At 39.0% G+C, this 25,046-nt stretch overlaps 2 protein-coding genes across 5 annotated transcripts in view; one reads left to right on the top strand and one right to left on the bottom strand.

Moving 5' to 3' along the window:
• LOC126763424 (FH1/FH2 domain-containing protein 3) overlaps window positions 1-1,626 on the bottom strand; it is a 148,967-nt gene extending 147,341 nt beyond the window's left edge. Inside the window, exon 1 of one of the 4 annotated variants that reach the window (XM_050480931.1) lies at window positions 1,339-1,626. In XM_050480931.1, the coding sequence (XP_050336888.1) occupies window positions 1,339-1,362 (24 nt within the window). In that variant the 5' untranslated portion in view covers window positions 1,363-1,626. The remainder of the gene's footprint in view (window positions 1-1,338) is intronic. The other 3 variants (XM_050480929.1, XM_050480928.1, XM_050480927.1) reach the window with 3 other exon arrangements.
• A 15,674-nt stretch (window positions 1,627-17,300) lies between these two features.
• On the top strand, window positions 17,301-19,575 carry LOC126761812 (uncharacterized). The gene is made up of 2 exons (XM_050478218.1): window positions 17,301-17,417; window positions 19,136-19,575. Exon 2 carries the CDS (start codon window positions 19,168-19,170, stop codon window positions 19,423-19,425), a length of 258 nt encoding a protein of 85 aa, XP_050334175.1. The 5' UTR covers window positions 17,301-17,417; window positions 19,136-19,167; the 3' UTR covers window positions 19,426-19,575.
• Window positions 19,576-25,046: the final 5,471 nt, after the last annotated feature.

Genomic DNA, 25,046 nt, shown 5'->3' with positions numbered 1-25,046 from the left:
TTTAGCAATCCACACATTATATCTTTGAGTTTGAAGTCAAATTCGATACGTGAAGTTATGAAAATCATTTAGGCAAAAAATATTGGGTTCATCAACGACCATGACTTTGTAAAAGCTCTGTGTTATAATGAGTTAAATTCCCCCATCGTGAAAACTGGCGCACACTAATAAAAAGGCAGTTTAATTCCTTAAACAATTAATGACATCAACACAACTCACCATAAATGCATACTCATCAAAAAGGATGGACAACCCTGTGTTGTTTATTACGCTTTTCGCAAGAAAAAATCTTGCAAATATCATTTCGGTCTTTTACACACTGCGCCGCGTGTAAGTTCCAATCAATTTTTCGTTCACACAAGCTCGTCAAACTCTGTTAGATTCAGCAACTTTCACCAGTTCAAAAATTGCTTCAAATAATTTTTAACGAAATATCTTACATACTAAATAATTCATACACAAATCTATGATTTGCTTTATCAGGGAATTATTCATTTTAAGCCGCCGAAGAAGGTGTACACCATCTCTCCTTGCTTCATCTGCAAAATCGCCACCACTAAAAATATTTACATTTTATTTAATTGTTGATTTTAAAACCATTTAAAGGTCTAACATTATATTTTTGAGTTATTAAAGAAGTGGTAGATAAAAAGTTATGAAAATCCGGAAAATATTTTTTGCTCAAGATTCCATTGCTTTGAAGCTCTGTGATTTTTTATGGTTTTCAAAATTGTAATATTAAGAGGTTTTGATAAAAAGAAAAAAATATTTAATCTGATACTCAACGATTTCAGAGATCGAAAATTGTTTAATGAATTTGTTTCTAAAAATATATTTGAAGTAGAAAACCTCTGATATTCGGATTTGACCATTTACGAGAAAAAATCTCTTTTCTCAAAGATTAAGTGAAATTATTTTAGTGTGCATATGAATAATTTAGCTTGAAATATTTTAGCGCAATTAACCCTCAACTACAGAAGTTAATGCCTCCGAACTGCGCTAACACCAATAGTCCAAAATAAATATTTTGGCTTAAAGGACCACCAACCGGAACTTAAACATTAGCAATGATGTATGAAGAGATTTCAATAAGTGGCGCATGTCTTCGAAATACATTTGGACTAAATACTTTAAGACGTCAGCAAACGTGCGAAAACACTACAAAACTCAAATCTTCAAACAACCAACAATTCATAAAGCGCACCGCAAAATATCCGGCAGAAATTAACACAAAGTACATACAATTGATGTGGAACAGAGCACCCACTAAACACTATACATATGTTGGTGTATGTTTACCTACATACTATTTTCTTTCAAATAGCACACTTTACTTACATAACTACTGCGGTAGGAAGACATGATTGCGTATTTGGCACAAAGGCCAGCCGTGAACTCGCTGCAAAAATCTTTTCACACCCGCTGCGCCTGCTTCCGTTTCATATGCGATGAATTGAATTTTATCTTTTGCTTTTCTATTTTATGACACAATGTTGCTTTGCCACTTTTCGCTTGCGTATATTTGCTTTCTTGCTCGATTTACACTGCACCTTTGCCGATTATTGCACAGAAGCGCTGTGTCGTGGGTTGCACGCGCGCTTGTACGATTTCACTTGAATTAATTGAAAGAAAAATATTTTATTTTTATAATTTAGTTTGGCAGCCTTTGTTAGTCAATTTGCAGCTTTTGCTTAACACATTCAAATATGTATTTTTATTGCCGTGCGAACGTTGGCAGTTGGGCGGCTGGCGATTACTTGGGTGAGCACTTTTAATAAAAATTAATTTAATGAAATCGACGCTGATTAGCAACTATGTAATACGCTGCTTAATTTTTTTCATTTTTTTATATTACTTTGCTTTGTTTACTTTTTCTAATAATTTTTAGTTGCGGCTTGCGTGGAATAAATTGTTTGCACGAAGCGCGCTGGCTGCCGCTCTTCAATCAATTATCATTGACACTTCTAATTGCGCTGCGCGCTGTGTATTGGCGTTGACTGGCTCGCGTCGCGCTGGGGCACTACCGTTCAATCACTTTTGAGCACACCAATCAAGGGTTGTGGCGAATCTGGTGGCGCATTGCTGTCGCTAAAGAACCGAGCGCGCTTTCAGAAACACTTTTTATAGCGATTTCTTTAAAAAAACATATATACCCATGTATATATAACAAACGCACAAATATATTCTTGTTTTTCTTATGCTTCGCAGTTCATTTAAATGCACTTAAGGACCTCTAATGTATTTTCAATTGCCAATTAATGCTTTAAGTGCACTAATTGCAGCGCGCAGAACCGCCGCGCTCACTAGCGGATAAATAAGCAGTGCACAGCACTTGCCAAAATCCAGCGCGCACGTATAATCTAAGCGACGCGCAAAATGACTAGTAAAAATTCGTTACGCGCACATATACATATAAACGCGTTAATACAAGCACATACAAATAAACATTATACACAGCATATAAATGTATATCTTTTGTTATTTTTGTAACGCGCTCACTTTTAGGCGTATTGATTGCACGCGCGCTGCACTTTTCGTACGCGCCGCACCGGTTGATCCCTAAGCAATCCTGACGCAATGGCTTAACAAACTGAAAACTCACTCGTATAACGGTACACGCATAACCCGGCAGCGGCACACAAAATGCACCACAACTATATAAATTTACTAGATACTTTAGAAGAGCACGCACACAGGTATGTAAATGCGCGCGTTGCAAAAGTGGAGCGCCGCGGCGTTGTGTACGCGGATGCGAACGCGCACTAGCATGTCACGTCATTTTTATTTGTGCAGCTGCAGTTTTTATTTAAAAGACACATTGAATTCACTTCGTTTATTTTTTGTTGTTTTTCTCTTTTATTATTTTTCTTGCTTTTGTAGCAGTCACCACTTTTTGTCGCCGCGCACCGCTCGGTACTTATTTTTAAAATTCAGCGAGCGAAAAATACACAATTTCTATTTGAAGTCTTTTTTTTTTTGGCTCCCCACTTTTCTTCATTTACTTTGTGCTCCCCGTGAAATGTGGGGAAGAATGTGTAAAAGTGTTGGCACGCGTCTGCCTCTATGCGTATTCGCTATCGCCGCTGTGATGGCTGTTGCGCGTACGTTACGCTTGCACGGCGCGTTGTCAAACGACTAAATACGAAATCAGCTTCCGACTGCCAACTCGCCACAAGCAGCGCGTCCGAGGTTCGACGCGCGGCGCTCAACGCGTTGCAGTCAACAATTTACACTCGGCCACTGCTTTGCGCCGGCTGCTCGACTTAATACGATTAGAATCGATGTGATACGATATGATTTTCAAAAGTAGAAAAAAATATCATAAAACGAATTATAAATTCATAGTGGAAAGCGGCATCCCTTTGCGTCAGATATTCAAATTCGTGTGCAGTGAGCTTGCCGATCTTCGGCATACCGAGCACAAACGTTCACTCTCAGCTAGTTGCCGGTGGGTGAGTGTGGAAGATGCGCCGAGCGCCTCGCTTAGCGAAAATTTTCTTTTGTAAATTTATTTAAATGTTCTGTAGTTTATGGGTATGCTTTCCAGCGGCATAGTTAAGAAGTTCTATTCAGGGATAATATTAACTTAAATAAAAAAGTGAGTTTTGGAACAATTTTTCCTCTCTCTTAATTTTTATGAATAAAAACTAGTAAATACTTTTTTAGCATCGCGACGTCAAGAGTTTAGCTCTCATCACTGAATCAAATATTTATCTAAGTTCCAACCGAAAATGAGATAATTTGCTTGAATAACGACAATGACTTGGATTATGGGGAATCGAACAAACAACTAGCTCAAAAAATCTATAAAATTTCAAGGGGTTATACAACTTAAAAGAGACTTATAGATATTTGATCAGAACGAACAGAGAATTGATTGGAGCAGTTAGGCAACCATTAATTATTATTATTAAGGGTTATACGGTCTTAGTATCTTAGAGGCTGGTTACTTTGAATAGTTTCTTCGGCATATTACAATCTCGTAACAATATTATACAAGTATTAACTCTAAATTTCGAAAGAATAATGACTATTTTCCGCTTATCAATTTTTTGATTTTCGTCAAACAAGTTTTAGCGAAAAACTACTGAACTACGTTCGGTACTGTTAAAAAGCGTTGGACATATTTTAAAGGATCTCCTGATACTAAAATATTTAGGAAACTATCAGCAAGTCTGTAGCAAGCCTACAGACTCACACCTGGAAATGAAAGGTCAAATATTTAGATTCAGACATGACAGAGCTGATGCTCTGACTTTATATACTCTGAAGAGTATATTAAGTTTGCAATTATGTTGGTAAGTCACAAAAGGTCAAGTCAGAGACCTGCAACGAGTTTTATTAGCCCTGTCCGTCTGTCTGTCTGGAAATTGTAATTAAATTCTCCGGGTAAATGATATTTTGCTAAGTTGGTAGGACTTTCATTAATTAGCCAGTTTGTTCACAGAAGCTGATTAAGTCGGTACAGCTCAGTAAAGCGTGGCGATTTTTACAATTGATGAAAATATCGAACAAAGAATTTATTTCAAATTTTGTATTTCTAACCAAATTTCATGTGCAGAATTGTTGCAAATATTGGAAAAGGCTTACGGTGATTCAGTTTTAACAAAAACATAAGCCTACGAGTGGTGGAGTGAAAATCTTCAGGCAAACATTACAGATATAGCAAGAGAGCTCGACATTTCTCGCGAGTCCGTTCGAATAATTTTCATGGATATATTTGATATGAAACGAGTTCTGGGCCGACTCGTCCCCGTTGCAAAAAGAGTTCCGTAAACAGGTCTCTTTGGACATGCTCGATCGGGAATTCCAATTCCACATTCATGTGGAGCATTATAAATGCCGATGCGACATGAGTTTATCAGTTTGACATGCAAACAACTTAACAATCATTGGAATGGAGGGAAGAAAACGAGCCGAAACCAAGAAAAAACCACGCCAAAGCCGCTCAAAGATCAAGGTGATGCTCATTGTTTTTTTTTCAATATTTGTGGCTTGGAGCATCATGATTTTGTTCCAGAGGGATAAACGGTCTATTAGGAGTTCTCTTTGACTGTATTGAGCCATTTGCGTAAGAATATCCGTCAAAAACAGCCGGAGTTGTGGAAGAACAGTTCATGGATTTTACACGATGATAATGCACCATCGCAGCGAGCCACGATTGTGACCGAATTTTAAAACAAAAAGGAAGTGAATACCAACGTATGCGCCAGGTTTGGCTCCGTGGTTTTTTTGCTTGTTCAGTCGATCGAGGAGATAAGACAAAATTTGCGAACCGAGCTCAAATCCATCCCAAAAAGTGCTTATAAAAAATAGTTCGAGGACTGGAAAAATCGATGGCATCATGTATTTTGCGTTTTATTGACAATTTCCGGTACTTTTTTAGCCAAACTTGTCGCTCAGTTTTTAAGATATTGATCTCATATATACTTTTAATTTTTTCAATCAGAACGACAGGTATTGGAATACTTTAGCATATAGCTGACATTCAAAGGCTTGTAGGGACAACTTTTTTATTTCACAAGATATCTTCACGAAATTTTGCATGGGTCCGATGAAATTGTTCAGGTCGAGGTTTGGCATATAACGGCCATACAAAATTTCCATTCAAAACTCTTCTAGGGAACCTTTTGTATTTGGCGAAAGACATTATTGCTCCAGGCAACCGAAGTTAACGTGTTTTCGTTGTTTTGTACTAAAAACTCTAGAACTCGAATATAATTTGATTAATTTTATTATTGTGTACCTGTAATGAGCTAAAAAGTTAAGCAAAATATATATAAAACTAAACTTTTCCAAAAAGTTCCAAGAATGCAGAAAGTAGAAAAAATGCAAAAAATATTTTTTATAATTTTTTTATATTAAAATATTGGAATTTTTCGAATATGAATATGCATATACATTTATTGAGCTTTAATGATGGAATTAAATAATATTACTCTTCTCCTTAAACGCTTAAAAACTAAAAAACATAAGACTTAATCAAATAAATAATATATATACAAATAAAGTAAAAAAGTATATATTTCAGATATCAAAAAAATTAATAAAGTAAACTAGAAATAAAATTAAAACAAAATTATTTAAAAATTCGAATTCAAATAATACCCCCCACTCCAAGTAACCCTCTCTAAAATATTTCCATTCTACCATAATTATGCAGACATCTTGCAGTGGCATTTATTTATTTCTATTATTTCGCTGCTCAAAATAAAACCACATAATTGTTGAAATATTTTATAGAGAGAAAGAGATTTTCCTCGCCAACACAAATGTTAGTGTGTGTGTGTGTTAGTGCGATGTTTGCACACAACAGCAAGCGCCCACGTAAACTCGTCGGCACTGCCGGGCAACAGGTGTGCGTGTGTTTGTTGATGTGTGTTCAGTGCATGCTCACACAAACAGGCGCACACCCACACAACCATACACACACAGCTGCATATATCGCCTGGCCTGAAAATGTTTGAGAATTTATGCCACAACTCGGGCAGAGTTGCGAACGCGGAGAATCGTTGGGAGCAAATTGTATGCCTTGTTGTCTTCATTTAATCGCATTTGCTTTGTTTTGTTGCAACAATGAGGTGTGTGCTTTGGTTTTTGTAACGAGTACAGCTCTGCGAACATACCTAAGCGGTGAGTGTGTGTTTTCTATTGGAAAATTTATTTTTTATTGGCGCTCATGTGGCTTCCATTTAAATTGCTTCAATCGCCTTTTTCGCCTCTTTTGCGGAAAAATATTTTTTGCAACATTTTTTGCACGTTGCGCCCATGCAACATGTCACACTTGGCACTGCACCCACTCAGTCGCTCACCGGCATGCTCTCTCACTGTCGCTCCACACGAGCAGCTGGCGCCGCTCTCTTCGCCATTGCTCGTCTTCTGGCGCTCTCTATTGTTGGCGTCGGCAAACTTGTCGGTTTTTCTGCCTTCGCCGGCTGATTTCTCAATTTATGACACTTTTGTTATTATATTTTGTAGTTTTTATTGAAAGTGCAGCGTCACATCGAACTGCAGCAACAACAGCAGCGCTGAATGCGGTGATGACGACGTCGCGTTAGACGACAGACGGTGACGTTGCGGATTTAAATAGATTTGTGCCACTTTCGATCGAATGAAATCTTAAAATCTGAGAAAGAACCGGATATTGTGCAAGAAGGACAACCAAAATGCATTTATTAAAAGCACATGTGGTTGTAAGTGAAAATAATCTCAAATTAATTTGAATTTCACAGGGCGGATTTATTTATAGCTGAATACTGGAAAGGCAGGTTGGAATAGGTATTATTTGAAATAGAAAACTATATTTATTATATACTATCTAGACAGATTTGTATTTATAACATCAACCAACTGTGGTTACGTATACGCAGCGGTGCACTTTTTAGACTAGAGACATTATTACATCAGTGTAAAACTTGTCTGGTTTCTCGGCGAAAAACTGCGACAAGTAATTTAACAGGCTTCTCTTGAAGCCAACTTCACTCCATTAAGGGAGTTATGCATTGACCGAAGCAAATAGTAGTTCGATGATGCAAGCTCACGGCTATGATGGATGCATCAAAACTTCCTAGCCAAGGGCTCCAAGTTTTTTCCGAATCATCAAAGATGTGTGTGGTCTAGCGTTGTCCTGATGGAAGACGAAACCCTTTCTGTTGATCAACTTTGGCCGTTTTTTTCGATTGCTTGCTTCAATCTCATTAGTTGTTGACAGTAAAATGTTCAATCAATCGTACGACTAGGCTGGTGGAGCTCATGGTGGATGATTTCTTTCGAATCCCACCAAATACACAGCATAACCTTTCGAGGCGCCAATCCTGGCTTTGCGACCATTTTTGAGCTTCACCATGCTTGGACCTTGATCTTTTTCGCACATTATTGTCGTATTTGATCCACTTTTCGTCCCGGTTACCATTCGCTTCAGAAATGGTTCGATTTCATTTCCTTTCACCAAAGAATCGCTGATGTTAATTCAGTTCATTAAATTTATCACAGACAATTCATGTGGTACCCAAAAATCGAGCTTCTTTTTGTAGCCATCCTTTCTTAAATGGTTCAAAACCATTTGATGATGAATGTTAAGTTCCTCAGCGATATCATGGTTGCTTATGTGAAGGTCCCAGTCTGTCTTTTCCGTAATTCCATCGACTTTTGCAACGATAGGTGGATATTAAAAGCTTTCAGTTAACTTAAATTCTTATGCAAATGCATTTTTGGCAACTAAATTTTTTCAAAAAGTTTAATATTTTTTTACAAAATAAATACTTTAAATCAGCATATTAGAATTTGAAGGTTGAAAAAGCCATTTATCTCCCTGCTTAAAAAATGCCAAATATACCAAGTACGTCAAACATTTCTATTTTTTATGCTGAAAACTCATGTGCCAATTGGAAAGCAATGCAGGAAGCTGATGGCACACGCTGACAAATACAAGGAAAAAAGTGAACAAATATGCAAGCGCATATAGATTAATATAAACATATGGATAATATATATAAATATATATAATATATATAAATATATATACATATATATATATATATATTTGTTTTTTTTTTTTTATAGTAGCGGGAAGCATCAAACGCCGGAGTGCGGAACTTTAATCCGCTAAACCTAACCTACTCCCAACTCCAGACTCTCCCACGGAACCACCTGATTAAGTATTATTTCGTGGGAGTGATAAGATATTTAAGTCTCTTCTATGGCACGGACTGACGGACGCCTACTCTGGTCTCTATGTCTCAGTTTTGTAGCTCTCCAGTTCTCAGTGGACTGACACATGAGTGTCGTCAAATTTTCCACCGTAAACCTACCACCGAGTGTAGTTTTAAGTTTAAGAAAACATGTTCAGAGTCTTCACAGCACTCTGAACACGACAGACAATTCGGACTAATGTCGTGCTGGAATCTGTATAGATAGCTTCTAAAGCATCCATGTCCACTTAACCTTTGGGTTAGGTGAAAATCCAGGTCCCCATGTCATCTGTCGATCCAGGAATGGACATCCGATATGAGTCTGTAGGTCCACCGTCCTTTGAGTGAGGTTTGCCACCGCTGCTGTCATATTGTTAAGCTTTTCACTCTCTCTCTTCTTTTGGCTCCTGTAGTTGGCTCTGATAATTTGTACACTCGCTCGTATTCGTCACCCTGGATGTCAATGGACATCATACTGGCTATTACTTCAGCAGCCTCGCTTGAAATTGTTCGGAAAGCACTGATAACTCTTAGTGCCGACAGCCTGTGCACTGTGTTTATTTGTCTGGCATATGCTTTAATGCCTAGCGCCTGGATCCATATTGGAGCCGCATATAATACAACCGATCTCATTACCTTTGCGAGTAAAAAACGCCGCCTGGAACGCACGCAGCCTTTATTTACCATCATTCTTGATAAGGCATTCAGGATTTTGTTCGCTTTGCAGTGTATTCTAGGTGGTCCTTACATTTGAGCCTTGAGTCTACTATTACTCCCAAATATTTTAGGTGTGGCTGTGAATGAATCTGGCATTCCCCTATGGTGAGAGATATACTTTCCTCCACTTTTCTTGTGCTTATGAGCAAGACTTCAGTCTTTTGCTCCGCCAGTTCTAAACTCATTGAGGAGAACCATTGGCGCAGACCGTTTATGCACTCGTTGCATTTGCTCCGGAGGTCATCGAGGTGTTTAGCAACCGCTACCACAATAAGGTAGTCTGCGTATGCAACTAATTTAATATCTTTCGGTTGGTGTCTCCTTAGCACCCCATCATACATTATGTTCCATAAAAGGGGCCTAGTACCCAGCCTTGCGGTACTACACTCGATATAGAGTAGCTCTTGGTGCCTTCATCTGTATCGAATAACAGTCGCCTGTTTTCGAAATAACTTTTGACAATTTCCATCAAATATTGAGGAGTGCTTATGTCATACAGAGCTTTGATTATGTTTGTCCACTTTACTGAGTTAAAGGCATTCTTCACATCGAGGGTGACCAGCGCACAATATTTTTTTGTTCCGCCTTTCCATCGCTTGCCACTTACTGCGCATTTCGCGGTGCCAACGACATCGTATAGTGCGTCAATGGTGGACCTCTTTTTCATAAAGCCTTATTGTCTTTCTGATAATCCGCCGGCTTTCTAGATTGCTACCTCCACGCGGTTTCTAACAATTCTTTCATATACTTTGCCAATAGTGTCAAGCATGCACAGAGGTCGATATAAAGATGGTTCCTCCGGAGGCTTTTTTGGTTAAAGAGTAGAACCAATCGCTGGACTTTCCATGGGTCGGGAAATGTTCCTTCTTTTAAGCACGCATTGTACATTTTTACGAATAATTTAGGTTTCAGAATCATGGCTTCTTTTAGGGCTCTGTTTGGAATGCCATCTAATGCAGGCGCTTTGCTGCTTTTAATTTTTCCGGCTATGGCCAATATTTCTTCTTCACTAACTAGCAGTGGTGGCTCTATGACTGTCGGTTTTCGAAAGGCTTCGACGACATTTCTAAGAAATACTTTTGTCGTGTTTGAAACAAAGTTTCGACATACATTTTCATCAAGGATACTTTTCTGCTTCCTCAAATTAGTTTTTCTTTTTACTGCGACCAATGGCTGACTTCAGAAGCTTCTTTCGACTTTTAAATATATTCCTAAGACTGCTTTCATTTTCTTCACTCTGATCACGTTGTAGGCGGCGTCTAGCTGAGTTGCAGAGTTTTCTGAGCCCAGCTATTTCTTCATTCCAACAATCCACTGGCCTTCGGTTGTTGTGGTGTGCTGACCTACGCATGGTTGCGTCGCAAGCTGTAGACAATTTTTGTCGCACTGCGGATACCAAGTGCATGGCGTCTTCGCCTGGTATATTTTCTGAACTCCAGACCATCTCAAAAAGTTCGGCATCAAAGTCTTTTCCTTTCCATGTTCGTTTTTGGCATGTGCTCCTGCTGCGGCGTTCCGTCCCTCCGGCATATGAGAGCAATTAGCCATGTGGTCACTATTTGTAATAGCCATACTAAGGGCGTCGTTGACGAACATGAGATCGATTATGGAGCCTTTGTTTCCTTTTTGAAATGTATTTTGCGTTCCGCTATTCAGGATCGTAAGATTCATTTGGCCGAGGGATTCAAGTAGTAGACGCCCACGGTGGCTTGTGCGCCTACTACCCCAAGCGGTCGACCACGTATTGAAGTCGCCTGCGATTACAATTGGTGCTTTGCCTCTGGTTTCTAGAACAAGTTCCAGGAGGAATTCTTCAAAAACTTTAATTGAGGCACTGGGAGGAGCATAGCAGCTAACAAAGTATATGCCACATATATTTGCCCATGTGAAACAGTTGTGATATCTGGAGCGAGATATAAATGGTTGTCCTTTAAATGACCATATTGCAGCTATTTCGGATATGTCTGTGGTCCAAGTGCTTTCCGAACGCTGGGAGTATTGTTCGCTTAATAAAGCGACATCAATGTTTTTTTCAACTACTGTCTGTTCAAGCAGTTCTTGTGCTGCAGCGCAGTGATTCAGATTTAATTGCAATATCTTCATTTTCCTAAAGATTTCGCCATCTCCAAATACTTGGGGCAAGTACGAGTAGTACTCAAGGCTGAGTGTGCTCCTTTACACAGCATGCAGCTAGGATCGTTAGTGCATGACTTCGCTACATGACCACCGGCTCCACAACGTGTACACAGGGACGACCTGTCAACAGGGTTGCAGCATTTGTGCGCCATGTGCCCCAGATGGAAACACCTAAAGCAACGGGGAATTGGGGAGTATTCCCGGAGGCGACAGATGGACCATCCGATTTTTATCTTGCCTACCTTAAGCGCAGCCTTGGCATCCTGGGCGCGCAGGCATAGTGTAGCTATTTGGGTACCGCTTTGGGTTTTTCGCATGCTCTTAATATCTATTTTCCCTAGGCTTTCTATCCCGCACTCTTTTTCCAGTGCCTCGCAAATCTCTTCCGGAGTTGTAATTTCATCTCAGTCCTTGCTTATGATCGTGACATTGTGGGTTTTAGGCTGCATCACAGCCATTTCACCGACCACTTCCTCTAAGGCACTTTGGAACGCTTCGGCTCTCTTATCCGCTTGGTTTTTCAGCTCTAATAACCCGGTATCACCTTTTATTTTCCGGAGAATATCCGCGTATGATGCACCATCCTTTTTTGTGAGTATGATGGCGTCTGGCCTCGATCTAATTTTCTTTTCGGCTGGTCTATGCTTCTTGACAACGTCCACCCATGTTTCGGATGTAGTTGGTATAACCGTTGTATTGGTTTGAATCAACTTCACTGTCTCGCTGTAGGTGGGCTGCTCCACTTTATTTACATTTTTCGGCTTTTTAGTGGGAGGTAAAAAGCCTATTGTCCCCGTAGCTTCTTCGGGGTATTTACTTCCTTACCCATTGGGGAAACCTGGGACGCTTTCCCTATCCCTATAGGTTTCCCCCTTTATCAGCCTTGGCATGTAGCGCTACTATGCTGCTTTATATGCCCTTGGCCAGCCATCATATTCTCCAGTTCTTTTATTTTACTACCCAACTGGTTAAAATTTTGGGTAGTTTCGTTAATTGGCGTTTTCTCGGAGAGTTTGCCACCTCTAATTGTATTATTGGCATCTTCGCATTTTTTGGTTGATCCAGCAGCGGTGGATGAGACGTTCTCATGATTTTAGAGTTCCTTCTAAATGGATTCTAGGGTGTGCATCCGCTACTGTTCTCAGAGGCCCTTCCTCAATGAGAAAAATAGTTGGGAGCTCCTAAAGAACTGTCACTACAACCTTGCTTATATTTTCGGTAGTTGGCAATGCCAAAACCAAAGGGAATATAAAAAACCACAAAAATATATTCGGGTAAGTGCAAATGAATTTTAATTGAGAAATACAAATTGTACTCGTACTTATCTTATCCCGCAGATTTAGTGTCCGTTTATTGTTTTAGCTTTAGAAAAGCCTCAGCAAAGGAATCGCTAACAATTGGTGTGAGAAACCAGGAATTTTTGACAAAACCCCAGGACCGCACCAAAAACACAACCACTCCACTTGAAAATTAACTCAAAGTTCGATATAAGTATATAGATATAGATAAACGCGTATATTTTTTTTTGAAATTTAGCTACATATATGTATATGTCTACAAGCATATATGTAGATTCGTAAACTCTGGAAATAATGCATATAAATATAGAAAAGTTCACCTTTGCATTTCCGAAAACTAAATCATTTAACTAGTTACGCCCTTGGGGTATGCCCAAAACACACCTTTGCAAATTTGAATAATTACTTATTAAGCCCAACAAGTCAAACGGATAAGATTTACGCGCTTGATCATGGCCAACAACAACACCAAACAGCTAAATGTTGACTAACGCCCAGCCAAGGCGACGACAATAAATCTTCCGCTGCGGCTAAAAGCCAAATTCCAATGTAACTGACACATATGCGCAGCCGAAATAAACACTAAAATTATAAAAACATCTACAACAAACACACAATTGTTTGTGCAACAGCCAGCAGCAGCCGCACTGGTGCTTGCTTGAAAGGAGCAACAACAAATGCAAAAGCATGTCAGCGCTATGCTTTCAATTAGGAAGACATCAAAAATAAGCGTAACATCTATTAAAAGCGAAAAAGAAGAAAAAACATACGCAAAACGCCGCTATAAATGAAATGAAAAGCAAGAAAATTAATGCTAATCCCACAATGCGAAGCGAAATGCCACGCTGACGTGGTCACTCATACGCCCCGTATGGCCCCAAAGCCAAAACACACACACTTGCATTCATGTTTTGTGAAGTGTCAGCGGCAGTGTTGTTGTTGCGGTTGCAAACGCCATTAATGCCTGCCACCAAGCACCAACTTACCCAGCAACAATGTGTGGGCGGGTGTTGCGCTGACGCCTCCAGCGGCGGAGCTGCCAAGCGGCCGGCGTCGCGCATAATTTATGCGCCGACAAACATAAGCGACAGATTATGCAATAAAAATAGCAAACGGCGAGTTAATAAAATTAATAGCTGCAACATGCAACCATGCGTACAAAAAGTATATTTATATTCTCATGTGTTTGTGTATACAGATGTGTATATGTGTATGTGTGTGTGTGTGTGTATAAATATGCTGTTAATATTCATGCAATCGATGAAAGCCCAAAAATCACGCATTTCTGATTGGATTTCTGCATTGCTTTGTTTACGGCTATCGCTTGCAATAACAACAACAACTACAACAACAACAACAGCTAGCTGGCAGCCATGTGCAGCGGAAAAATGCGCTGTGACTCATATATACAGACGCGTACAAAAAATTCGCTGTTGCCGCACCACTGGGGCACATGCAATGTATAAGCAAACTTACACACATACACACATACATACATACATACATACATACATACATACGTGCATACATTCATATTCGATATTTATAAGCAGCAAACCCCCACACCGCATACATATGAAATTATTAACTCGGTCAGACAAGTACTCATATGTCCGTATATATGTTTGTATGTGTGCATACTATATATGTTAATATTTGTGCATATTTACATGTGTGCATGCTTGTCGGCATCTAAAGGCATTTACATGATGTATTTATTGCAGTTTTTGTTGTCGCTCTAATTTTCGTGATTTTTCCGCTTATTGTTGTTAATGTTCTTCTGATTGTAAACTTTTTCGTGTTTTTGGCTAAATGATGAATATCTTTGATTTTTCGTTGTTTTTTTTTTGTTATTTTGACTTAAATTTTTGTTGTCATTATAATTATTTTTTGTTGTTATTGTCATTATTATTTGCATTATTTTTGTTGTTGCTATAATGAATTTAGGCTATAAACTGTGTTATTGCAGCGGGCAAACATATTTTAATTTCCTCTGCTATTTGCTTCCCATCTGCTACTCGAAATACAAGGCTCAATAATGGCAGCAACATCGCAACCTACTAATAGAGAAAATTTTTGAATAGGTGAACACCCGACAGTTGTGGAAAACTTTTTGAAAGTATTAAATATGAGTTTTTAGTTATTAATATTATTTACGGTACAGATAGCTTATTCCACGACAGGATGGAGTTTGTTCATTGCTGCAATGGACAGATATGTGTTTTTTTTTTAGTAATAGGAAGCATCGTCCAAGCATTATCAACTTTAATTGAAACTAACCTGAAATGCATTACGGAATTACCAGCTAAGGTATTACTCATGGGAGTGACAAGACATTTTAAATCTCCTCTATAGCACCGACGGACTGACGCCTATTCTGCTGTAACTGTCTTAATTTAGTCATGAAGGAAGTTGCCGCTTCGCGAACAGCTATCCAATTGTCAGAGAACTGACACATAAATGCAGTAAAATTTTCCACCGCTGGGCTACCACCTAGAGCAGTTTCTAACTTTTCTCTTATGTTTCTAAACCTAGGACAATGGCAAAACACGTGTTCAGAGTCTTCTATGGTCTCCGCACACATCGAACAATACGGACTGACGTCATTTTGAAATTTGTATAGGTAGTCTCTGAAGCACCCATGCCCGCTTAATATTCGGGTCAGGTGGAAATCCAGGTCCCCATGTTGTCTAGTTATTCACATATGTATGTCTGCTATAAGTTTGTGGGTCCACCATCCTTTGGTTGAGGTTTGCCACCGTTGCCGCCATATAATTATGCTCTTAATTCTCTCCTCTCTTTTTTTTATTTCTGTGATTGGCGCGGATAGCTCATATAATCTCGCGAATTCGTATCCCTGGATGTCTATGGGCGGCATACCAGCTAGTACTTCAGCTGCTTCGCTGAAAATAGTTCGGAAAGCAATTGTTGCTGTGAGTCTATGCCCCGCATTTATTGGTCTGGCATACGCTTTAATGTTTAGTGCCTGTATCTATACTGGAGCTGCATATAATACATTTTAACTGAGCTCATCGCTTTTGCTATTAGAAATCGACGGCTGAAGCGCACGCAGCCTCTGTTTACCATCATTCTTGATAAGGCATTATGAATCTTATTCGCTTTATTTGCAATGTTTGTCAAGTGCTGCTTAAATTTCAGTTTGGAATCCAATATTACCCCTAAATAGTATTTCAACTATGGCTGTGAAGTAATCACGCACTCTCCTATAGAGAGAGTTATTTTTTCTTCTATTTTCCTGGTGCTTATGAGCAATACCTCAGTTTTGTGCTCAGCCAGTTCCAAACTCATGGAAGAAAACCATTGCCTCAGACCATTTATGCATTCATTGCATTTATTTTGGAGGTCATCGAGTTGTTTATCTACTGATACCACTATAAATATTTAAACTGTTCAAAGTCTTCCTATTGTTTTCATAGATAAAACTCAAATAAAGTAACAACGCCATTTTTTTTAACTACTGACACTGCAGTTGGACAAGGCTACGATTTAAGTATTTAGGGGACATTTGAGTCACTGGAAGAGACATCAAAAGCGAGGTTACAGAATCTATTAAAATTTGCGTCAAGCGCAGGCAGCCTAGGGAGGTAGGAGTTAAGTAGCTAGAGTCGCTGTCTCACGACGTACTTAGGCGTTTTAAATATCCATTATGATACCATCTGGACCATTCTGTAGGAATAACTCCCTGCTTCTGATGAAGTTCATCAGCACGAAATCTTTATCAGAACAACATCTGAGGTTTGACAAATTGGATAATGTTTCGGTTTTCCTTTGACACTTGCATTTCTTTAAAAGTCGTTTGAAGGCTTTTTTTTTACTGGCATTTTTGCCCACTAGAAATGATCTGATAATGAAAGTGAAAGTTCTTAAATCAATCTTTTAAATTTTAATAGTTTTTCTCATAAGGGATCAAGACATTCTTTCACTGACTTAGAAGAAACCATAAGAGACTTTGAGAGTGATCTCAAAGCCGCCTAGCTATCTATATATATGGAACAAGAAGGGTTTCTTTAAACGCTGTGATGTCCGCTGGGAAAAGAGTACATTAGTCTGACTGACGGAAGGTTCTAAAACTCGCGAAATTTATAAATAAAAATCGGTTCCTTCAGAACCAAATCAAACCACACCTTTGTAGTTTGCTATTTGCTCCTGTAAATTAGGAAACTTTGCTTTAAGTGCACTTCATTGCTTATTTGCTTTGAAAATTGCATAAAAGCAGCCAGATTTTTATCGCACAAATATTTTCACGCGCCCAAGTGAAGACAAACACGCACACACATTAATTTATCCGGTGAATGCCTTTTGGGATTTTGACTCTTTAACGCTTCCGCTCCCCGCCAACCGCACAGCGTCTAGGGCGGCAGCGCGCGCCGAGCTGCCCAAAACGAAAGTGTTGCCAAATTAGATTTACGATCGCCAACGCGCCAGTGTATCTCGAATTGCGGCTAACGGCGGCAGCAAGCAATTTAGAGCAACAACGAAGCAAACGAAAGTGTACAGACAATTTTCGTCGTTTTTTGTTCGTTTTTTTCAACTTTTTTCGCTCGGTTATTTCTCAGTGAGTACAAATTTATGTGCAAACATAAAGACAGACAACAATTGCAAAGTGCAACAATAGCAACAACATAACGTTAGGGTACTTGCGCATATTGTGAAATTGTGGCGGCGGCGAAACAGACGATTTGACACGATCGAAAAAATATGTGCGCCATAAAAAAGTTGTAAAGAATCGCTCGTGGTCTCCACACTATACGCAGCTACAAAGGCGCGCCGTCCGGCAGCCAGCAAGCCAGCTAGCCAGCATGGCGAACGGAAGCTAAGCTATATATTATGTTCCATCATTTGGGCGCTTTGTTTTATGTGTTTCTATGTGCCTTATGCTATGGGCTGTATGTTATGCGCGTGTAAATTGTTTACTCATTGCAAAATTTCCAATTAGCAGTCGAAATTTTTCCGAAAAGATATTATGTGACAAAAATATGTAGGCAATAAGATCATACAAAATGTACATACGTAGATAGATACATACAAACATACATACATGTACGAGGGTAGTCCATTAAATTTTCGATCCCCAAAAAAATTTGGGAAAGTGGCATTTTATTGCAAAAAAAATACCTGTAGTCTCACTTTGGCTCGATACTCTGCTCTGAAAATGAGTTTTCTAGAAGTCTTCAAAGTAGGCCTTTTTCAGTCGTATCGGAATCAATACTGGGGTATAATTCAATCAATTTTGGCCGACGGCGATGTATTGTCATTCTGGGACCATTTTTCCTTTAATTCGCCATATAATTTGCTCAATAATTCTCAAGAACTTTTCGTGACAGTCGATGTAGACCACACCTTGCGAATTCTGGAAAGCGGTGAGCATGACTTTCCGACCGTAAAGTAAAACTTCTTTTCTGAGCAAGTTCGCTCATCAACGTACTGTTGTTTGGGCTGTGTTGTGTACCAGTGGATTCGGTCTGAAATGAGTTTTCTAGAGGTCTTCAAAGTAGACCTTCTTCAGTTGTACCGAAATATAATTTGGTAGATACTGAGGTACGATTCGATCAATTTCGTCCAACGGCAAAGTGTGAACCGATGTATTGCCATTGTGGAAGAAAGCTTCGTTCATCGTAAAACGAGACCTTTTTTTTGTAGACCAGCATGACTTTCCGGCCGAGAAGTAAAACTTCTTCCTCAAAGCAAGTTCAATTTCTCAGTTCTTTGGGCTGTGGTGATGTACCAGCGGATCCATATTTCGTTGATGTCAACTGTGGTAACCTTTTTCGGGATACTTGAGACGTGCTTCATTTAAAACAGTTAAGTCAATTTGTAACGGTCAGTCTTGAATGAAAGGGGTCAACGTATACGGCATTCAAGCGTTTCTTTATTTCAATATGAAATTTACCTTACAAAAATAAGAACCGACAGATATTTCTCTTTTTCCGTTTTCCTAAACCTCGCTGAGACGGTCTCCTCCACTAGTGGTCGAAACAAAATTTCGAGTCTAATTCGGCTAAATTTTAGACGGTAATCGCCTACGAATACTTACTACACGATCGTAAGTGCTGCTAGTGAGGTTTCGTGGGTCTTTATCGGATCGCCCTCGTGCACAAATATTTATATACTTAGAGACAACCAGAAAAATTGCTTACATTTCATTCTCTGCTTCACTGCTGTTGCTGCGTCCAACGCCTCTCCGCTCGCCATTAATTTTCCTCTTGAGCGCTCATCTCTTTTGACTTCAGTTGTTTTTGACTTTATTTAATTGTGTTTTGTTTATATTTTTAGCCGCGATCTATCCTCTCTTGTGTGTGGTGCAGATGGCAATTTTGCTGGTCCATCTTCGGCGCCTCATTCTGCTGATGAGCATCGTCTATTTGAGCGGCACGGTGATGCGTCGCCTGCTGAGCGAATCGCGGCACAACTACTTGCAGCACATCAATGGCAAGGCGTTCGCCGCCCGGCATTTGCACTTCCAGGCCTGGGCCTATATTTACACCGCCTATGCCTATGTGGTCTTGGTCAACTATGTGAGCGTAAGGCGGCTCACCAATTTGTTGGAATTCTTTCTCACCTGATGAAAACTATGCGATGAGGTTGGTGTGAAATCGAGAGCGATTTCAAAGTGTTATTTTTATTGAATTAGGTTTTATTGTGATTTTTTATTGTACAATAATATGCAAATTGGTGAAATAATTGGTTAATAAAAATTATCTAAATAACTTAAATATTCATATAATAAAAATGTCCAATTCTATTGCGAGTTTAAAACTAAATATCAGCCATACGGCTGAGGAAGTTGATTCTACAACAAAATATTAGTACGAGGATACATTCGGGATTATTGCTTCGTAAATGGTTTAAATTCGACGAAATTCATTTTAGTGACCTAAACTCAAATTTTCAGAATACTTTATAGGCATTCCTTAAAATCCACTAGTTTATATAGAGGTGGAAAAACTGTCCAGCTTTCCTTTTTAATAAATAGTATTTAGTTATTAGTCGTGAGTTAAATTCCCTCAATTAAATCGCTCAGACTTTCGATTTCATTTGCCTAATCGCTACTTTGGTCTAAGCAAATTTGAGAACACAGCCGTCAGATTAAAATTTTTTGATCGGAGCTGGCTTCTTTACGAAATTGTTCATGTTCCTTCCATATTCCTAAAACCACAAAAATTTGTTTCACAAAATGTTTCTAACGAGCGAACACCTTTAGTAGCAGAACCTCTTACTGAATCGACTCTGCCGTCTTCAGATATCAGTGTGTCCCTAAAGATAATATTACGGAAGCTCCATATTATTAACTTCCATAATATTGCCTTACCCTTCTTTTCAGTTGTTTCAGTTTGTTTCATCTTAACCTATTCCTAGGTTAGACGGTATTAGTAATCGCTATTTCGAAAGCTTTTATCTATTACTGTACCTAAGAACTTCCAATCCGATATTGCCAAGTCGAAATTCTCCAATTCTCCGGGTACTGCGTCGAATACTTTCAGAGCTGGAGTGTTTTCATCCATCCGGACAACATGACCTAGCCAGCGTAGCCGCTGTCTTTTAATTCGCTGAACTATGTCAATGGCGTCATATATCTCGTACAGCTCATCGTTCCATCGGATAAGATATCTTTTATAATGTGGCCAATGCGCAAAGGACCATAAATTTCGCGTAGAAACTGTCTCTCGAAAACTCGTAACGTCGACTCATCGGGTCACCATATAGCAGGACGGGAATTATGAGCGACTTATCGAGTTTAGCTTTTGTTCGTCGAGAGAGAACTTTACTTTTCAATTGCCTACTCAGTCCAAAGTAGCACCTGTTGGCAAGAGCAATCCTGCGTTGGATTTCCAGGCTGACATTATTAGTGGTGTTAATGCTGGTTCCTAAATAGACGAAATTATCTACAACTTCAAAGTTATGACTGTCAACAGTGACGTGAGAGCCAAGTCGCGAGTGCGACGACTGTTTGTTTGATGACAGGAGATATTTCGTTTTGCCCTCGTTCACTACCAGACCCATTTTCTGTGCTTCCTTGTCCAGCCTAGAGAAAGCAGAACTAACGGCGCGGGTGTTGAGGCCGATGATATCAATATCGTCGGCATACGCCAGCAGCTGTACACTCTTATAGAAGATGGTACCCTCTATTATTAGGAAGTGTTAATCACTCGGATTGGAAAACGTGTAAGGTGACTACGACTGACCCTAAGATTATTAAGAAAGGCTTCCACATGAGTTGCTCCTATATTACACAATATGTACCCCAAAGGGTTCGGGTGATAATTTCCTCCCTAAACATTCGTCTCCAGCCGACAGAACACACTTGATTACATACTTTAACATTATTTGCTTGTATCCCCTAAACGACTTGCAGACATACTCTCACTACATTCTCGACCACCACTGTAAGCAACAGCGCCATCTATGCTTGATATGTGCCGAATTTAAGGTTTGCGACTATGCTAAAATTCTACGAATGTATTATTGTTAATGTTTTTAAATTATATATAAACATAAAATTGTTGGTAGTAGTGAAGCTGACTTAGTAAATTATTTTTATGAAATTATCCAAATAGATATATACATATATATATAAAAGATTGTACTATACACACACACATACTACTGAAAATATTAAAAAGGGATTTCGGGAAGTTAGAAATGTGGTCAGCATTCCGACAGAAGGACAGAACTGAAAGTATCAACGAACTTGAATGGTTTTTTTGTAACTGCTTGGGAGTATATATATATATATATATATATATATATATATGTATATATATCTCCTAGGAGCATCAATACCAACACTTATCTTATTGCACGCAGGACATATATTAGATATGTCGGCGTCTATTCTGGATAAATGTTGGTTTAACCTGCTATAGTCTCTTGATGCTGGTATGAGACGATTCCGCTCCAAGCAGATAACTGCAGGGACTAGGATGATGTCTGCGAAAGCACAAAACAAGAACTGCTTGGAGACGAGCTAATTATGCTCCTTAACTGAGACCATACGGTCCTCACTGCGCAGGTGTTCGATAGCAGACACCAAGAGGCATCCTGTCGTAACTCGGAATGCAGTGTTCTGACAAGAATGGAGCTTCCTCAACTGCGTTTCACTGCATCTAGACGACAATATTGATGCGTCGTAGTTAAGAACCAGCCGGCAGATTGCCTTGTAAGTTACGAACAATGTTTGTTTGACCTTTCCACATGAGTTGCCGGCTAGCGACTTGAGGGTTTTGTTGCAGCTCTGTACTTTGGCGCGGTCGTATGAGGAGTGAATGATCACAGACTGTCAAAAGTCACACCTAAAAATTTAGGATTATTGACAGTGCAATATTAAGGCCAAGTCTAATCTCTACTTCTTCGTCCAGTTTGTAAATATGGTCTCTGTAGATATTGTGAGGGAGAGTGTTCCGTCCAGCGTGGAAGCGCGAAAGGTCGGAGAGATAGCCATTTACTATTGAACACATGCCATCGATTTCATTGCCCGACGTCAATATTCTGCAATCATCAGCGTACAAGGTGATAGAAACTCCCTATGGTGGTTGCGGAAGTTTCGAGATATAGAAGTTAAACAGTAGCGGGGAGAGGACACCACGCTGTTTTATTCTTCGCAGTTTTGAGTTTTTACCTCGAAATAGTGCGGATTCTATATTTTCTACAGGTTTACGAAAATATAAACAAACACGGACAGTAAATAGTAGGACTGGGAAAGAAAGAACATCTCTTGAAACCTGAGACAGCTGTACTTAGTTGCCCACTAGAACAAATTAAAAGAAGAATCCACCAACAATTTCAACAGCAAGTAAAAGGCAGCTCAAGTAGAAGCTATAACATACAGAGTAACTGAGGTATAGCTTATCAGGCATGAAGCATATACACAGTGAACCAAGGTCACAGATCTTCAATTTAATACCAGTTTATATAGGCCAGTAATAGGAAGGCAATCAGAGCTGCTAGAAAGATGCTGTTAAAGAAATGATGACTTCACTTCTAATCGCTAGACGAAGTCTTCCAGCAATAAGCCAACAATCACTGCTGCAAGACTAGATGCAGTAGTTCCATGGAAAGCGTATCTCAATGGCGCTAATATGAACTGAGTGTATGCTAAGAAGCACTCGACTAGCACGGCTACCATTATTTGGGACTATATGGTTGTACGTAAACAAAAATATAATAAGCCATTCGATTTTAATTAAATTAAATCAAAAATGTGTGCCCATTCTTAACGCAAGCACTATAATGGCAATTGACAATTATCAAATACTGACAAATTATTTACACACTCCATTTGCTTGGCAAGCCATTTTGCATGCAAATTTCAAATTATTAATTAATTATTTGCCAGAACATGAACGACAGCGGCGGTGGGTGCAAAAATCCACTCGTTTGGCGAAACGAACGCGCGACCGTCATAAGCCAAATATATGCAGATGATTAATAATTGAAAAAGTGGGCAAAACACACAAAAGGCAACTCATTTATAACAAATACAAGTATAACCACTCATATAGGTATACTATCTGTATATATATATATATATATATTATATATAGTATATGTGCTGACACTCAGCTAAGGGAAGGCATATATGTATACATATATTATATTTTGCTAAGGGAAACTGTGTTTGTGTGTGGTTATGGCATACTGTGTGCTGATTTATATAGAATAAATATCGAAAATATTTTTGTCTACCAAGTCAGTATGACTTAACTTTTGAAAACATTTTATAATATGGTAAAAGCAAATAAAATCTGTGCGATTCGGCTAGAGGCCACAAGTAAATTCCGATGTGGCATGTCACTTTGAACGAAAGATATGACGAATTGTTGTACAAGGAAGTTAATATTGTGTATATATGTACAAGCAAATATACAAATATCAAATACACACATAGATATGTACATATTTAGATTTTATGTGGGTGTAATTATTTGAAAATTTCTAAACAATTTGAAAAAAGTTTGTATATTTTCAAAATATTAAAATTTCGTTGTATTAAAAATTAATTTTTTAATGCAAAAACACAACTAAAGCACCCTTAACATAATTTCCAACAAGCTCCTGCCTTGATTACCTAACCAAAATTTATATTGAAAAATATCTTCATATTATTTGTATATGAAATATGCATGTGTGTGCATGGCTAAATCTTGGCCAACATTTCCCGTTAGCTGAGGCACACTTGCATATGAATATGCAAATACTCAGTGGCGGCAAAATATTTATTTTCCAATTCAGCTTCCAACGTTCTTAGCATCGACTTTTATTAAGGTGCAAAAAGATATATTAAAGAAAAAATTATAAGCACGCACATTCATATTGCTTATGTAAATACACATTGGTGTCTTCAAGTATTCGTTCAGCGTTGCCAGATCGATGCAAATAATGAGAATTTCATATATTTCTTTTAATATAATTTTTCTAATAGTATTGATGGCATGACATTTTTCAATTGTAAATAAATTTGTCTCAGGAAAGTAAAACAAGAGGACGTGATGTTAAAGACTTATACTAAGACTTAGCAATCTAAACTGGGTTAGATCTCCGAAATAACAACCCTTGGCCGGATAAAATCCAAGTCAATTCCGGTGCGTAAAACCAGATGTTGTGTGAAATATAAGATTCCTACTGTCAATAATCCTAAAATTTTAGTTGTGACTTTTGACAGTCAACGCTCTTTCACTTCTCATACGACCGCCATTATCGCCAAAGTGCAGAGCCGCAGCAAAAGCCTCAAGTCGCTAGCCAGCAGCACATGGGGAAAGGACAAAAAAACGTTGTTGGCTGCTTACAAAGCAATCGGTCGGCCAGTCCTTAACTACGACGCACCAATATGGTCGCCTGGATGCAGTGAAACGCCGACGATGAATGAATACCTCTTCAAGCAGTTCCTTCTGGGTTGCTTTCGCAGAAATCATCCTGCAGCTAATTGCTTGGAGTGGAACCTTCTTCTTGGAGCATCAAGAGGTCATACACCGACCAGACATCGGACGCAACTAACTTCCGATAAGCACTGACCTCCATTCACAGTGGAGCTATCGACACCTTCACCGACTTCCTCTCAGTGAATGGCGTACTTGGAGTCAAACCACCACCCATTGCACACGAAAAACTGGAGTTGCCGCAAGAAACGAAAGTGACTCTTGCGCAGCTTCGTTCTGTATACTGTAGCAGGTTAAACTCCTACTTATCC

Source organism: Bactrocera neohumeralis, chromosome 6 (genome assembly GCF_024586455.1).
Source record: "Bactrocera neohumeralis isolate Rockhampton chromosome 6, APGP_CSIRO_Bneo_wtdbg2-racon-allhic-juicebox.fasta_v2, whole genome shotgun sequence".
Classification (NCBI taxonomy): Eukaryota; Metazoa; Arthropoda; class Insecta; order Diptera; family Tephritidae; genus Bactrocera; species Bactrocera neohumeralis.
The sequence above is the reverse complement of the archived record's forward strand: the minus strand, read 5'-3'. Positions and strand labels throughout refer to the sequence as shown.

Coding starts and splice junctions, on each gene's coding strand:
- LOC126761812 (XM_050478218.1), top strand. CDS start 19,168: ATGGCAATTTTGCTGGTCCATCTTCGGCGCCTCATTCTGCTGATGAGC.